This window comes from Coffea arabica, chromosome 6c (assembly GCF_036785885.1).
Source record: "Coffea arabica cultivar ET-39 chromosome 6c, Coffea Arabica ET-39 HiFi, whole genome shotgun sequence".
Taxonomy (NCBI): Eukaryota; Viridiplantae; Streptophyta; class Magnoliopsida; order Gentianales; family Rubiaceae; genus Coffea; species Coffea arabica.
The window spans coordinates 25,129,244-25,146,585 of NC_092320.1; the positions used below are offsets into that span (position 1 = coordinate 25,129,244).

General features: G+C 32.4%; 1 protein-coding gene across 1 annotated transcript; it reads left to right on the forward strand.

Annotated features, from left to right (window-relative positions):
- The first annotated feature begins 11,930 nt into the window (after positions 1–11,930).
- Positions 11,931–16,730, forward strand: LOC113691418 (UDP-URONIC ACID TRANSPORTER 1-like). Its single transcript, XM_027209543.2, has 4 exons — positions 11,931–12,689; positions 14,559–14,662; positions 15,271–15,499; positions 16,308–16,730. Exons 1-4 carry the CDS (start codon positions 12,378–12,380, stop codon positions 16,452–16,454), a joined length of 792 nt encoding a protein of 263 aa, XP_027065344.1. The 5' UTR covers positions 11,931–12,377; the 3' UTR covers positions 16,455–16,730.
- The last annotated feature ends 612 nt before the right edge of the window (positions 16,731–17,342 follow it).

Below are 17,342 nucleotides of genomic sequence, written 5' to 3' on the forward strand. Positions count from 1 at the left end.
AGTTCCTTGAGGAGTCGGTCACCAATGACGTTTACGTCTACCAAACCAATGCCCAACGTTAACGGCAATTGGTGATATATGATTATTTTACTATGTAGGTCACGTACCTTAACGAAACTGTTCTAAGTCAAAAACGTTTTTAAGTAAGGTCATTGGTGACCGACTCCTCTGAGATATCAACCCAATTTAGTCAAAAACGTTTTTAAGTAGGGTTAATTACATTTACCTCCCCTGAGGTTTGATCATATTACCAATCAATCCCTATAATTTGTCCAAATAATGGTCTCACCCTTTGAATGATCAAACATTTAACAAAAACCCCCTTAATGCCGAAAATGCCCTTTTTGAGGCCATATTGCATTAAAAAAAAGAACATATTTTTATTTATTAACCTTCAAGTAATCCAAAAAAATAGAAAAAAGTTTTTGCTTATTATTTTATAAAAATCATATCTTTGCTTCCATAAATAGTTTTGAATCAATAATTATTTTAAATCTTAAAAATGAATATTAAAAATTAGATAAATTGAAAGAAAAATAAAAAAGAAGCAATTATTTTAAATCCTCAAGTATGGTTCGAATTTGTGGTTCAAGGCACGTTGCAGAGAGCACAAGGCATATTTTTCTCAATTTGAACCATACTTCATGAATTAAAATAAGTTCTTTTTTATTTTTCTTTCAATTTATCTAACTTTTAATATTTATTTTTAAGATTTAAAATAATTATTGATTCAAAACTATTTATGGAAGCAAAGATATGGTTTTTATAAAATAATAAAACATTTTTCTATTTTTTTGGATTGCTTTAGGATTAATAAAATAAAAATATGTTCTTTTTTTAATGCAATATGGCCTCAATAAGGGCATTTTTGGCATTAAGGGGGTTTTTGTTAAATATTTGATCATTCAAAGGGTGAGACCGTTATTTGGACAAATTACAGGGATTGATTGATAATATGGTCAAACCTCAGGGGAGGTAAATGTAATTAACCCTTTTAAGTAAGGTCGAAGGTACCTGAAAAGATAATCGTAGTTTGCTCAAGGAGAATAGGGGAGTTATAAGTGTCATTCTGGAATTTTTTGTTTTTGTCAAACGTAAAAAATATATACATATATCTATTCCTATTTTTAGGTTACGAAGAAAGGGACAGATCCAACTGAATTATAAATTCACGTCTACTCTTTTAAGCTGTTAATTTTAGTTTGGGATTTTTTTTCAACGGATGTCTAATAGTCACTCATTAACACATCGAAATTTCACTCAACTTATCTTGTATATACACACATAGTAATTTTTAAAGAAAAAATCGTTCAAAACGTTATTTACATTTTGTCAAATAAAATTTTTCGTCTTTCATATTTAAAATAGTAACTTTACATCTCTTACAAAATTAACTCGGTAAAATTTGACACCAACTTAAATTTTCGACCATTTTTTATCATGAATTCATTGCGTGATCTATACATGATTTTTTTTTTTAGAGACAAAAGATTAGATCTCATTTGCAATTAAATAAATGACCAAATCTATATTCATTTTTGCCCCTAAAAAAGCGGTATATGACACAGACTATATTCATTATTTTTCGTAAAAAAGTAGGATTTGATCCAATTTATATTAGTTTTTGCTACTAAAAGAGTGAGATTTGACTTTTTTGTATATAAAAATTATTGCATGTGAGTCATATGGTAAATTCATGCTCAAAAGTCATCGAAAACTTAGGTTGAAATCAATTTTGTGAATGCCAATTTATAAGGGACATAAATTAACATTTTAAAAGTGAAAGATAAAAAAAAGGTTATTTAATAAAATATGATGAACATTTTAAACAAATTTTTTTAATTAATTTTATCTTTCTAAAAATTTAATATTTGAAGTGCATCTTAACGTGCATTAATGGACAGCCGTTAAATAAACAGTTTTAGTTTTGACGAAGTTTAATCTAGTTGCCCATCTTGCTTGACGGAAATGCACAACATGATGTGTTGATATGACACATTATTGACTTAAAGTCGTTGTGGAATTCCAGCCAGCCGCTAGCTCTTGGAATAACTCGGGCAGTTTGGACTAGTTAGGAAATAGAGAGGAATAATTGGAAAGTTGTGCCGACCAAAATGACCTATTGAGCGTGGTTGTATGAAACGAATGAGAACTGTTCGACTCGCATGCCCGAATACAGAGCGGAATGGGAATGAGAAAGCCAATTTGTATTATTATTATAATTTGCAAGTGCATGACCCAAATAAAAAGAGAAAAAAAACTAGTATGGGATTTAATATGAAAATCAAATCACAAGTAGGGAATGATTGTGGACAGGTATTAACTTTTTCACTGTTATGGAAGGATTATTATAGGTCATTAAAACAATTGGTATGGGTATCATTATTCATTCTCAACCCTTAAATTGAGGGTGCGTGCCGGTAGAGAAGGTATGAATAATCTTTTTTGCTTTACACATGCGCATGAATACACTACATATAATGAAAAACTTGATATAATCAAATAAGCAATCAAATAATACTTTTGATAACTAAAATCAAATGACCATTGGGTAGTCCAATGGTTAGAGGAAGATTCTTAAAATCTTTCCTTTGAATCTTTTCAGCTGTTAGGTTCGAGATACGAATTTTGTGCTAAGGTTTAGATTCCATGTTGGCCGTTGGAAGCTAATCAAATTTAGGATTCGAGCCATGTTTGGCAGCTAGAGGAGAATCAAATTCAAGATTTGAATTCTATACCAAGTTCGAGTTTGAATTCCATGTTTAGCAATTGGTCATATAGGATTATTAGGTATGTCACCTACCTTACCAAAACTTTTCTATTTAGTCCTCTTTTTGTGAAAGTTTTTCCTATAAGACTTCATCTTTCATTATTAACTCAATTTAGTCAAAAATGATTTCAAGTAGATCAAAGGTACCTAAAAAGATAATCATAGTTTGTACAAGGAAAATGGGGAAGATATAAATAGTGTCATTCAAGAATAAGAAAGCCAATTTGTATTATTATTATAATTTGCAAGTGTATGCCTCCCCCCTTCCAAAAACAAGAAAAAAAATAACTAATATGGGGCTTATTAACAAGATTTAATATGAAAATCAAATCACAAGTAGGGAATGATTGTAGGCAAGTATTAACTTTTTCACTTTTACAGAAGGATTATTATAGGTCATTAAAACAATTGGTATGGGTAGCATTATTCATTATCAACCCTTGTGTTGAGGGTGAGTGCACGTAGAGAAGGAATGAAAATTTTTTTCACTTTATACTTGCACATGAATACACTACATATAATGAAAAACTTGATATAATCAAATAAACAATCAAATAATACTTTCGATAATTAAAATCAAATAACCATTGGGTGGTCCACAGGTTAGAGGAAGATTCTTAAAATCTTTCCTTTGAATCTTTTCTGCTATTAGGTTTGAGATTCGAATTCTGTGCTAACGTTTAGATTCCATGTTTGCCGTTGGGAGATACGAACCATATTTGACAGTTAGAGGAGAATCAAATTCAATATTCAAATTCTGTACCAAGTTCGAGTTCGAATTCCATGTTTAGCAATTGGTCATATAGGATTATTAGGTATGTCACCTACCTTACCAAAACTTTTCTATTTAGTCCTCTTTTTGTGAAAGTTCTTTCTATAAGTCTTCATCTTTCATTATCAACCCAATTTAGTCAAAAATGTTTTCAAGTAGATCGAAGATACCTAAAAAGATAATCATAGTTTGCACAAGGAAAACAGAGAAGATATAAATAGTATCATTCAAGAATAAGAAAGCCAATTTGTATCATTATTATAATTTGCAAGTGTATGCCTTCCCCCCCCCCCCCACAAAAAAAAAAGAAAAAAAAAACAACTAGAGATTTAATATGAAAATCAAATCACAAGTAGAGAATGATTGTAGGCAAGTCTTAACTTTTTCACTTTTATGGAAGGATTATTATAGGTCATTAAAACAATTGGTATAGGTAGCATTATTCATTCTCAACGCTTGTGTTGAGGGTGTGTGCACGTAGAGAATGTATGAAAAATCTTTTTCGCTTTACACTTGTACATGAATACACTACATATAATGAAAAACTTGATATAATCAAATAAGCAATCAAACAATACTTTTGATAACTAAAATCAAATAACCATTAGGTGGTCCATTGCTTAGAGGAAGATTTTTAAAATCTTTCCCTTGAATCTTTTCTGCTGTCAAGTTCGATATTCGAATTCTGTGCTAAGATTTATATTCTATGTTGGCAGTTGGGAGAGAACCAAATTTAGAATTCAAACCATGTTTGGCAGTTAGGGGAAGAATCAAATTCAAGATTTGAATTCTGCACTAGGGTTCGAGTTTGAATTCCATGTTTAGCAATTGGTCATGTAAGATCATTAGGTATGTCACCTACCTTACCAAAACTTTTCTATTTAGTCTCCTTATTTCAAAGTTATTCCTATAAGTCTTCATCTTTCATCATCAACCCAATTTTGTCAAAAACATTTTCAAGTAGATCGAAGGTACCTGAAAAGATAATCGTAGTTTGCGCAAGGAAAACAGGGAAGATATAAATAGTGCCATTTAGGATTTTTTTGTCAAGCATCAATCATTTACTTATACATTGATTCCTACTCCTATGCTATAAGGAAGGGGACAAATCCAACTATATTATAGATAGTGTCATTTGGGATCCACTATTTTAGGCAATTAATTTTAGTTTGATATTTTTTAACGGGTGTCCAATGACACTCGTTAATATATTTAAATTTCACTCAATCTATTTTTTTTGTATATACACATGCTAATAATTATTATTTTTTCTTATATTTATATAATTTTTAAAATTAATTTTATATTTCTAAAAGTATTTGAAGTATATCTTAACAATCGTCAATGGATAACCATTAAACAAACCGTTTTAATGTTAACGAAGTTTAATCATATTGCCCATCTTATTTGACGGAAATTTGCGATACAATGTGATGATATGACCCATTGACTTAATAGTCGTTATGAAATTCCAGCCACTGGCTCTTGGAATAACTCGGTCAGTTTGGTCTAATTAGGAAAAAGATAGGGAGTAATTGGAAAGTTGCACCGACCAAAATGACCAATTGAGCGTGGTAGTGGAAAACAGATGAGGACTGTTCGGTTCGCATGCCCGAATAGATAGCGGAATGGGAATCAGAATGCCAATTTGTAATATTTATTAGGAAAAATCGTTCAAAACGTCCCTCACATTTTATAAAATGACTTTTTTCGTCCCTCACTTTTAAAAGTGTAATTTTATGTCCTTTACATATTCACATCGGTCAAATTTAGTCCCTAACTAGGTTTCCGATCATTTTTTGGCCGGAATCCATCACGTGCCTTGCACATGATCATTTTTGAAGGGTAAATTTGTCAAATTATATTTTACATAATCTAATCTACAGTCCTCCATATTTTATAAAACAAATTTTTTCGTCCCTCACATTTTATAAAATGATTTTTTCATCCCTCACATTTCACAAAATGAATTTCTCCATCCCTCACATTTCAAAAAATGAATATTTCCATCCCTTACTAATTATGTATGTGAGGGAAACCTTAAAAAAAAAAAAGTGTGTGAATACATTTTGTTTAAACACAAGTATATGTCTATTTGATTTTGCTTAATAATCCGAATAGCATAAATATATATATGTGTCTATTTGATTTCACTTAACAATACGAATACCATATATTATACGTGATCATTTGATTTCATCTGGTATTAGCTAGTAAATAATCTTACATTCATTGTCAAGTTGGCCAATAAAACTATTTTCGGTTAAAATACAATAAGAATATGCAAATTAAGGTTCTATTGATAAATATCAGTCATAATCATACAAAAGAGAAGATAGCCCACAAGTTGGGCCCAATTACATACATGTGTTTATACTATTATTATTAAGCAAAATCAAATAGACATATATATGTGTTTAAAAAATGTATTCACACACATAATTAGTGAGAAATGAAAAATTCATTTTGTGAAATGTGAGGGAGGGAGAAATTCATTTTGTGAAATGTGAGGGACGAAAAAATTTATTTTATAAAATGTAGAGGACTATAGATGAGATTATGTAAAATATAATTTGACAAATTTACCCTTAAAAAATGATCATGTGCCTTGCACATGATGGATTCCGGCCAAAAAATGATCGGAAACCTAGTTAGGGACTAAATTTGTCCGATGTGAATATGTAAGGGATATAAAATTACACTTTTAAAAGTGAGGGACGAAAAAAGTTATTTTACAAAATGTGAGGGACGTTTTGGACGATTTTCCCTATTTATTATTTGCAAGCGTGCCCCCCCCCAAAAAAACAAATGGTATGGGGTTTATTAATGAGATAATTAATATGAAAATCAAATCACAAGTAGGGAATGATTGTGGCAAGTATTCACTTTTTCACTCTTATGGAAGGATTATTATGGGTCATTAAAGCAATTGGTATGGGTATCATTATTCATTCCCAACCCTTGTGTCGAGGGTGTGTGCATATTGAGAATGTATAAAAAAATCTTTTTTACTTTACAATTGCACATGAATTCACTGCATATAATGAAAAACTTGATATAATCAAATAAGCAATCAAATAATACTTTTGATAACTAAAATCCAATAATCATTGGGTGGTCCATTGGTTAGAGGAAGATACTTAAAATCTTTCTTTTTCTCTTGAATCTTTTCTATCCATGTCTAGCAATTGGGAGAGAATCAAATTCAAGATTTGAACCATGTTTGGCAGTTAAGGGAGAATCAAATTCAAGATTCGGATTTTGTACCAAGGTTCGAATTCGAATTCCATGTTTGGCTGTTGGGAAAGAATCAAATTCATGATTCAAACCATCAATTAGAGGAGAATCAAATTCAGGATTCGAATTTTGTACTAGGGTTCAAAATCCACGTGAGAATCAAATTCATGGGATTGAATTAATTCAGGGGAAAATCAGTGAAATTATCGCTCACATTTGTAACAAGTCCTTTTTTTTGTTCCTCACATATGAAAAGTTATAAAGTGCTCCCTCATATTTACAAAAAAGACTTGTTTTGGGTCCTTGACGGAATTTGCAAAGTTTATTACATTATGGAGATCTTCACAAAATGAGACTTCGCCAACATTAGAGCAAAAGTCCACAACTACAAGAAAGAAAGATTTAGGAGACTTAAAAGCCAAGTTTGTTAGTTGTAAGAAAAAGCTCATTATCCTGATTAGGCCATTAGGGTTATATAAAATTATAAATCAATGTGCAAAGTAAATGAGACCAATCCCTTAAGGGTCCATTTGGTTTATAGAATAACATAAAATTGGATTAATTATCTTGTGTCATCCCATATTTAATTGTATTTTACACATGGGATGACACATCCTAATTAACCAAATTAATCCCCAGTTCATGGGGTAAAATAATCCCATGGGGGTGATATTAGTCATTCTCGGATGACCAGAAGATGAGATAATAAAATTTTAAATTAATTTATCCTTATAAATAATATAAATTCATACTCTCATAATTATATAACTTTACTTTCACACGATAGTATAACATAAATGGACTAATTTGCCCCTTCTAATTAATTTAAAATTTTTAAACTAATTTGTCCCTACTACCAATATAACAATATTGAACTAATTTACTCTTGCGAATGATGAATATTATATAACCATTCTCTTACATAATAATACATTAATAAACAGACTAATTTGCCCTTACTAATCATATTAAAATTTTAAACTATTTTGTCCATTTTCATTATTTTAAATTTTTTGACAAATTTAGTCCTATTAATTAATTTGAAATTTTTAAGCAAATTTACCCCTATTTATATCATAATAAAAGAACTATATTGCTCTTGGACTAAATTGCCCTTACTAACTTTATTTTCTCAACCAAATTCTATATAAATACACTACCTTATCAATTGGGCTTTGCGAATAAGAGTTTCAATAAGCCCAAACTTAGTTCAAAGAAAAATCTTCTATATTGACTTGAGTTTGGCTCATTTAAAACTCTTAAATGGATTAAATTTTATTCAATTTAACCCTAATTTAGCCAAAATTTGGCCCATTATTTTATTAAATTTCAAATTTAGATTCAAAAACTATATTAAAACCTATTTTTTAGGGCCTAAATGGGCTGAGTTTCAGTGAATGCAAATTTTTATATATCAAACCCTTGATTTACTTATAATTCTAAAGTTTCAAATTACTTTATTCTAATAAAAGTTATAAATTATTAAATTATTTTATTAAAATGATCCTACAAATTAAGGGACATTTTAGCCATTAAAATAGTAATCCTATCTCCAACCAAACATAGGATAGGATTATAATTTAATATATCCTATTCAGTCTAAACTAACCAAATACTAGATAATTTGGATTATTGATCCCATGGTGACTCGACTAATCAGAGAATAAATTATTCCATCTCATCTCATCCGTGAACCAAACAAACCCTAAGTTGTTGGACTGAAGAAAGATTACAATACAAATTAAACTCTGGAATATATACATTTTATCCATTTCTAACTTTAGCTCATTTGAAAAGAAAAAGAAAAAGAAAAAGAGAAAGAACTTTACCTCATTATTCGTCTGAGTAGGCTGCTCGCAGCATATGGTTCCTAAAACAAGGGTGGAGAGTTTCTGCTTCAATTGATTCCTATCTATGAAGAAAAAGTGCATCGTGATTACAAAAGTTCAAAAATAAAAAAAAAGAAGTGGAAAAAACAAAGCAGGGTCTTATGATAAGTTTTTCTTATGCTTCAATCCTACAAATCATTTTTGTTTAGATAGTCAATTTATCCCAAATATTATTTCGTTTGTATCATAAACACATTTTCCAATTCACCTTTTTATATTTCCAACCACCTTTTTATCTCACATACATCACATCACAAAAAGTGCTACAGTAATTATTCCAAATAATATTTCAAATAATACCCTATCCAAGGCCATTTCATGTCTCTTCGTTTAGGTTCGCCCCCAGTTTTCTGCAATTAGACTAAATAGCCCCTTTGCAGATCAATAGAACTGGTCATTTTAGATATACGAGTTTTGACTATGGACAGAACCACAAATGAGGTAATAATCAAGATTAGAGAGGAGACAATTATTGCTCTTTCTACTCAATCCTTATAAAAGTTGCATAGTGAGAACACAAATTATGTTCTTCGAATTTGGGATTTCGATACGGTTAAATTCAAGAAGAATTAAAATCTCTGGTTTCGTATATATTATTCCTTGTTCAATTGTATCTCTCACAAATCATATTTTGGCATCTAAGTATTTATGAGAATCTAGTTTTAGGAGCCCTCAATTGTCCTCATGTGCTATGTTGTTCTAACCAAAGGAACAAATTTTGTCAATTTAAAAATTGGAGACTAAATTTCTAGGAGTCTAAGTGCATTGAGCCAGAAACATTTTTTTTTTTTTCAAATTTTCTGGCTAAATAATTCAAGTCAGAGAAAATCTTATATCTGTATACATTATCACGGTTGGATATGCAACACATATGCAAAATTTGAGTTTCAAATTCAAATTCGATTTATGTATCATTCATCTAATGGTGAACGTGTGTACACTATCGGTGTATAAAAAATTAATCCTTCAAATTAAGGTTTAGGTTTGCAATTTGCAACCAAAACCAAAGTATGCTCCTCTGTGTCTTATATAATTGTCATTATCAATTGCACCGTATATTGTAGGCCAGAAAACAACAAATATAGGCACTAAGAAAAATAGAAGCACACACTAAGATAATAACGTGCAAAAACATAATTAATATTTTTAAAATTATCATTTATATTTCACAATCATTCCTATTCATCCAAATTAAAATTAAACTTATTTGGATCACTAAGAACATGATGATGACGAGTCTAGATTCCAATAAACAAGAGGTGGATCTTCTTGGAGCATGAAGAAGTGAAAGGATAAATTAATGGGGGCCTGCAATGTTTGTTTATTAATATGCCTTACAGAATTATGGGTTTGTCAAGTTTTGTTACTATCAGTGGCCCATAAAATTTTACTTGTTTTGATTTTACTTCGGCAATGGTGCAATTTGAAATAGAAAAAAACTTATATTTGGTGAAAGGACACAAACGTCTCTCTTGGTAAATTACGTACATGACCTTTTTTGTCATTTCCATGTAGTTTCCTGTGGGGAGTGTTCAGTGAAGGAGTTCAATTAAAGGCCCTTTGAGTTTTTTTGGATGTTTATTCAAAATTTTATTGTAATTTATTGTAGAATTTAAATTTTCAAACGACTTGAAGAGCACGAATTAGGCTATGGATTAATCTTATATTTTCTCTAATTAATCTTATATTTCTAAAAGTGTAGCAATTGAAGTACATCTTATCTGGGAATAAAAAAAAAATACTTTTTTCATATAATATAATTATCATAATTTTATTCATGAGATATGGATTAATGGTAGAAAATACATATCATGAACTTTTTTTTAACAAACTGTTTGAAGAAACTTATTTTGTTATAAGGGTATTGGGCACCTGTTAAGATACATTTCAGGCATCATATTTTTGAAAATATAAAATTAATTAGAGAAAATAAATAACTACAAGGAAAGATAGAAAAGCTTAAATCGAAAAAATATATTAATGCAAGGGAGGGTAATAATATTAATATGTATATATATACATGGTAAGTTACGTGGATTTTAAATGCAGTAATGAAGGCAACCATTAAAAAAACCCTTCCTATGATGAACTAATTTCCTTTGCTTTACCATGAAATAGAGATGGAGTTCTAAAATGCAATAATATATCTCGTGTGCAGTATCAAAGAAAGCGAGTAGTTAATGCATTACAATGAGCATTAAATCAACAACAAAGTATCTGCCAAATTAATTAGTTCCTGTTACTCTTTTTCCTCAACTATTAAGGCTCCAAATGCAAGTCCATGTTTAACATGCCATGGTAACAAGTAGATACACCTTCTCGTTACAATAATCTTGTTATTGGACATATATTTAGTGCTTTGTTAATTCTAAAAACCAAAGAGTAGAGCATTTTTTTTTTCATTTAAACAGTTTTTCTTTTATTTGTGTTCAACTAATTTGTATCCATTCCTCATTAATGTGGATAAAAACTTCTCACACAATCAAATATTCACTATATTTTTGTAGCATAAATCACAAACTTATAGCACATGAAGTTAATTCACATCCAAGGCAGATTGCAATATATTTCACAAAGGCTCCAAATCAAGAATTTGACACCACTCAAAAGTAGTAGAACGGAAATATCTCCAAATTCAAGTCAACCATAATGTGAGCATCATCATATTAGTATCTGCATGGATAAATAAATGTGATAATGTGGTATAAAGTTCCTACTAGCTTTTGTTATTTGTACTATGTATAAGGAAAAGAAAAGTAAAAAAATCAAGATTGTTTCAATTCACTCGTACAATAAGGATTTGGTGTCCCTTGGTTTTGAATTCAATGGTAATTGGATTTCCCATACTTGATAATTGGATTTCCCTCAATCCCTATTTCAGACCACAGTGCAAATTGCAAAAACATTAAAAAAAAAAGAATTTTTCTAACGGATATTCTTAGAACCCTCGACAACATATTTAATATTTACCTAACTTACCATATATATATATATATATATATATATATTAACAATCATTATAATCTCTTGCATTTATATTTAATTTTGCCTACTTCTTTTTATATTTACTTTTTTAATTAATTTTATATTTTTAAAAAATAATACCTAAAATATATCTTAATAGAGCACGCGTTAGACAAATCAGTTAAAAGAAGTGTTTTGCTGTCTCCTTTGTTTTTTGTTTTTAAAGAAATCCTACTTTTCACTCCCAACATGACATGACACCTATAAAATCACACACAAAACACACAAACAGTTGCTCAGTCACAACAAAACACAAACAGCACCCCCTAGGCATGGCACCATCACATTGATACTGTGAGGACACACCCCTTAATGGCTGCATCCCAAACCAAGGCCAAAAATAACAGGGTGATCGCAGCTTAGAAATATTTGCCCACCGAAAAAAAAAAAGGCCCAGAAAAGAGAAAACTTTCACCTCTTCCACCACTTCCACCTCCATCTTCTCCTTCGCCTTCCCCCATACGAGAAGAGAGGAAAAAAGAAATCCTTGAATTTCATATGATAAAATAATCCCAGCCCAGATCAGAAAATGTGATCATCATCAGCCTCAGCAGCAGCATCAAAGAAGCAAGCTTTATTCATTACAACACTCATTATCCTATGGTACTCGAGTAACATAGGAGTCATTCTCCTTAACAAATTCTTGCTCTCAAATTATCATTTTGCCTTCCCAGTCTTCCTGACAATGTGCCACATGGCAGCCTGTGCACTCCTCAGTTATGTCTCCATTGTTTTCTTGAAAATTGTCCCATTTCAGAGGATCAAATCAATGTCCCAATTCCTCAGAATCGCAACTCTCAGCATTGTGTTTTGTGCCTCTGTTGTGGGTGGCAACATTTCTCTCAAGTATTTACCAGTGTCGTTCAATCAAGCTGTGGGTGCCACGACACCGTTTTTCACAGCTTTGTTTGCTTATCTCATGACCCTCAAAAGGGAAGCTTGGATTACCTATCTCTGTCTTGTTCCTGTCGTCGGTGGGGTAGTCATTGCCAGTGGGGTATGTTAAATTTTCGCTTTAATATGTTTTTCTTTTTTTTGCATTTAAGATCCATTTTTGAAGGATTTTATTTTCATGGTTTCTTTCTTTTTTAATTATCTGAATTAATTGCACTGTGATTTGTGCTTTCCTAATGCAGAAAAATTTTGATCTTTTGGGTGGGTTTTGTATATTTCGTTGATTTGCTGCTGATCTGGAGCTCAACTTCGGCTATTTAAATTGTTTGTTTGTTTGTTTTTAAGGTCGTTTCCTGTGGATGCCAATTTAACATTTGAAGATCAGATCTGAGATGTTGTTAGTGTTGCTACTGTATATTAGTTGCTTATTTTGCGGGCATTTGTTTCTTCAATTTGAAATAAAGATTACTTTTTTTTTCCCATTGCGTTGTAGAAGTTTTGGGCCTTTAATCAAATACTAAATTAGTGGACTTGGAAGGCTGTATTATTTTGCTTCTTATGCATGTGGAGTAATAGAGACCTCAAAAAGTCAATGTCTGATGTATGCCAGCACTCTTTAAGAGTATAAGTTTATGCAAGTCTAGAATACTAATTCTGAGGACTTCTAGGCTAAATGCTAATAGTTATTGAGTGGAAATACAAGATTTTATCTAGGTTTTACTTAACTTTGTGAACGTGTTTAGGTAATTTTATATGAATAAATTGAATCAAGAATGCATCTGACTCAAAGTTACGTGATCAGAAATTTTCTGGTCACGTTCAGGTTCTAAAAGTACCGGATCATGTGACTGCGTTCTTGAGATTATGATTATGTAGTTTCTGGTTATGTGTACAAGCATTGGGTCATGCCTGGCATTTCTTCAGTTTATATTTATGCAACTTGCTGATTATATGTGGGATTCATTGGATCATGTGCAGTGCTTCTTGAGATTTGCAACTTTGCATGCATATGTACATTTTCCTTAGGATCAATTTTTGGGCTGGAGGGAGGCTTTGAAATGAAGCAAAGATAACTTTCCTTTAGTTGTGGTAAGTGTCATGTCACATGGTTGTGTTGTGTTGCTTGTGCATGTGAATGAGAAGAACCTATAAGGAAGTCAATGTCAAATGCATGTTATCATTCTTGAGGACTAAGTTCAATATCCGAAAGTGTAGGTGTAAGATTGGGGTGAAGTGTCAGAATGAATTAGGGAATCTAAAAGCAAGTTTAGAGTCTGAAGCACTGCACTCAGGCCATAGGGTATTTCAAAAACCTGGGTACTTCCTACACACTCAAGATGAAGTTTTTCCCTGTTGGTGGGGAACACATCAACGGTTTATTTGTCTAATAACCCTCCAAAGAAATGCTTCATTTTCTAATAAAATGCTGAAGCAAAAGTTTCAAACTTGAAAGAAATAAGTGCAGCATTATACATATTTAAAGAGGCATTTCAGGTCTGAATAGTTATGGAACAGAGCTAAAACAATGGGGTTAAAAAAAAAAAGAGCTAATGCGTTAGGAACAGTCTTGTGCTGTGCGTGAGTCATGCTTTAAATTCAACTAGTGAAGATGGATATATATTCCCTCATATCTTATAGACTGATTGAAGCTGAGAACCAGAGTGGTATGGCTAATGAAAAGTGCTTTTCCATTTGTATTTGGCGTATAAGTTGTGCTGTTTTATTGTCTCAATTTTTATGTCAATATTCTGGTTCAAGTCCTACATACTTTCTTTATCACCCATTACATGTCTCGATTGAATGGATGACAGAGCAAGTAAATAGATCTATCAGTTTTCTTTATAAATTTTCCAATCTGTTCTAAAATACATTAGGATCTACTGAATTCTTTGTCTTCTAAAACTGGAATTTGGTGACTTGTTGATCGTGTTTTCAGAATTTGTGGAACTAAAACTATGCTATATGGTTACAGGGAGAGCCAATGTTCCATTTATTTGGATTTATTATGTGCATTGGTGCAACTGCTGCTAGAGCATTTAAGTCTGTTCTTCAAGGCGTACTTCTTTCTTCAGAAGGGTAAGACATTTGCTGCATTTGGTACTTCACCTGCCAGCTTTTTGTTGGCAATGTGCAAACAATGGTTAACAATTCCTTAATATTGTGAGAAAAACAAAAAGCAAGTGTTGTCCTGAATGAGAAATATATGCAAAACTATGTAGATTGACATGTAAGCATAGTCTTCCCACAAAAGGAGTTTGCTGCAATGAGATTACACCTTTATGCTTATTGTGGAAGCAATTCTTGCTCTCCTTGTTTGCCTTCATTTTCAACTTGTTACTGTATGCTATGCATGTCTTTGATTTTATTTTTGGTTTCCTCTCTTTTCAATCATAACCAACTAAAAATCATCTTGCATATTGCGCCGGAACTGTTAATGCACATTTTGTCTCCGCATGTACCCACTATGGTTTGGTACAGTGAGAGATTGGTTCACATTTATGCAAATCCTCCAAAGAACTACTAGTTGGACCTGGAAATCTGAAATTTCTTCTGTGGATTTCTTTAAATTGTTTGCCACTTGTGAGCATACTGCTTTGATTTCTAGTCCAAGTCGTGCATTGCACTTTTCAGCCCTCAATTAATATTTTGATTTTACTTTGATACATTCACCATTGTTGTTTCAGGGAGAAATTAAACTCCATGAATTTGCTCCTTTATATGTCCCCAATTGCTCTTGTAGTTTTATTGCCTGCAGCAATCATAATGGAGCCAAATGTCTTGGAAGTTACAGTATCGCTTGGGATAGAGCATAGATACATGACAATACTTCTTTTACTCAATTCCACAATGGCCTATGGAGCCAACCTATGCAATTTCTTGGTGACTAAGCATACAAGTGCACTAACGCTCCAGGTTGGTACCGTGTATTTCTTTGTGGGTGTGCCTATGGATGTGCAAGTTTGTAGATGGAGTTGCTTTGTCTAGTAGATGCACTTGTTATAAAATTTACTGGAAGAATATATATCTTGCTTGAGTTTTGGCCAAATAATATTGTCATAATCATCTAATCCTCAATACCCATGTCATGATATAAATGTCATGAATAGTCATGCTTTTCTTTCTTTTCTACTTGAGCTTTTCTTATTCTCTTACCCCATGGATACTTCACTTTTTTGAGGCTGGTGCTCCTTAGGGCTGATTTAGTGCTTTTATTGAACCTTCATATGGTTGTTTCATCAAATTGGAACAGCTTTGGTTTTGGGTTTTTCAATTTCTTATGTAGGTGCAAACCTGGTTGTATCTCCTGGGGCATGGTAGGCCGTTAACTCTATAGCATATGATAAAGTGACACTGTGATAACTTTCAAGCAGTAACTGCTCAAAACCAATAGGAGAAAACAAAACATAGACTGGACAATCGATGCTGCTCGGAAAGTTGGCAAAATGCCTTCTTCTGTAGCAGCTTAGTAAGAGGCATAGACTGTAAAAGAAAAAGCATATTGCGCTGGGGCTGGGGCAAAGTAAGGTTAATGATGCTACCACTAAGTAAATATTACTGTGTTAAATGAGAAGACATAATTGCAGGGTACCTGCTTCCTGTGTTAAAAACATAATGACTATGGTCTTTTGGGGATCTATGCCACAGACTCTAAGAAGCAAATGTTCATGCATGTATGGCTCCAGCTATTCTGGTCCTATTATGATCTTCTGAACTTTGTCAGGTATTAGGCAATGCGAAAGGCGCTGTTGCTGTGGTTATCTCAATTCTTATTTTCCGCAATCCTGTAACCTTCACTGGCCTTGCTGGCTATACGATGACTGTTATGGGGGTTGTTGCTTATGGAGAAGCAAAGCGGAGATACAAATGATGTGCACCGGAGATATCTTGTCAAATGCGGCTTCATACTTCTGATACTCAGAGAAGGTTCAAGAGTTACTACATTTGGGACTTATTCTTTATAATGTCAGGGAGAGATTATTTCTTTGTACCCTTTTTGTCATAGAAATTCATACATGATATAGTGAATTATACCATACATTTGCCATTATTCAGAGGAACGTTAACAACTTGTTTTTTCTCTATAACTTTGTGCCTGTACCTATCTAATTACTTCAACTGCCTGCACTTTTGGAGCTTTGATCCATTGCTTGTCCTCCTCCGCATCTTGCCCTGCCTTTGGATGTAAGCTTTTCGCTAAGGGCTTTAGACCGTTAAATGATTATGCTTCTTTGGAGCCAATATGGAAATCTTACCCTCTGATTTTTCATAACGGAGAGGTGATTTTCACATGCAAAAGGGATTGAGGAAATCCTTCATGGAAAAACTAGGAAAGAGGCTAAAGCCTAATCCAATGCAGTTTCAGATGGTGAAGGAAGCTGTTAAATCTGCTTCTGCAGAGAGGGGAATTTTTTGCTCAACTGGCCAAGGAACAGACAGAGACGAAGACGTTAAATTCTTCCATGGCGGCATCCAACACGACCCTTTCGAGCTACTTACCAGTTCAAAAATCGTTTCCTCATTCCAGCTAATTAATAAATAATATACTTGCAAGATTTCTTGACTTCAGAACAAGGCTGTGTTCCTTTGCTCATCCCTAACTTGCCAGATATAATGTTTGTGCCTTTCTAAATATGCAATAGAACCTTCTAAAGAGTAGTGCAAGCCTCTGATGCAGCAAGATTTTGCTTGTAGCTATCATCCTGGCCTCCACTCCCTGCTCTCGAAACCTTTGTTATGATCATGGCCAAGTGAACAG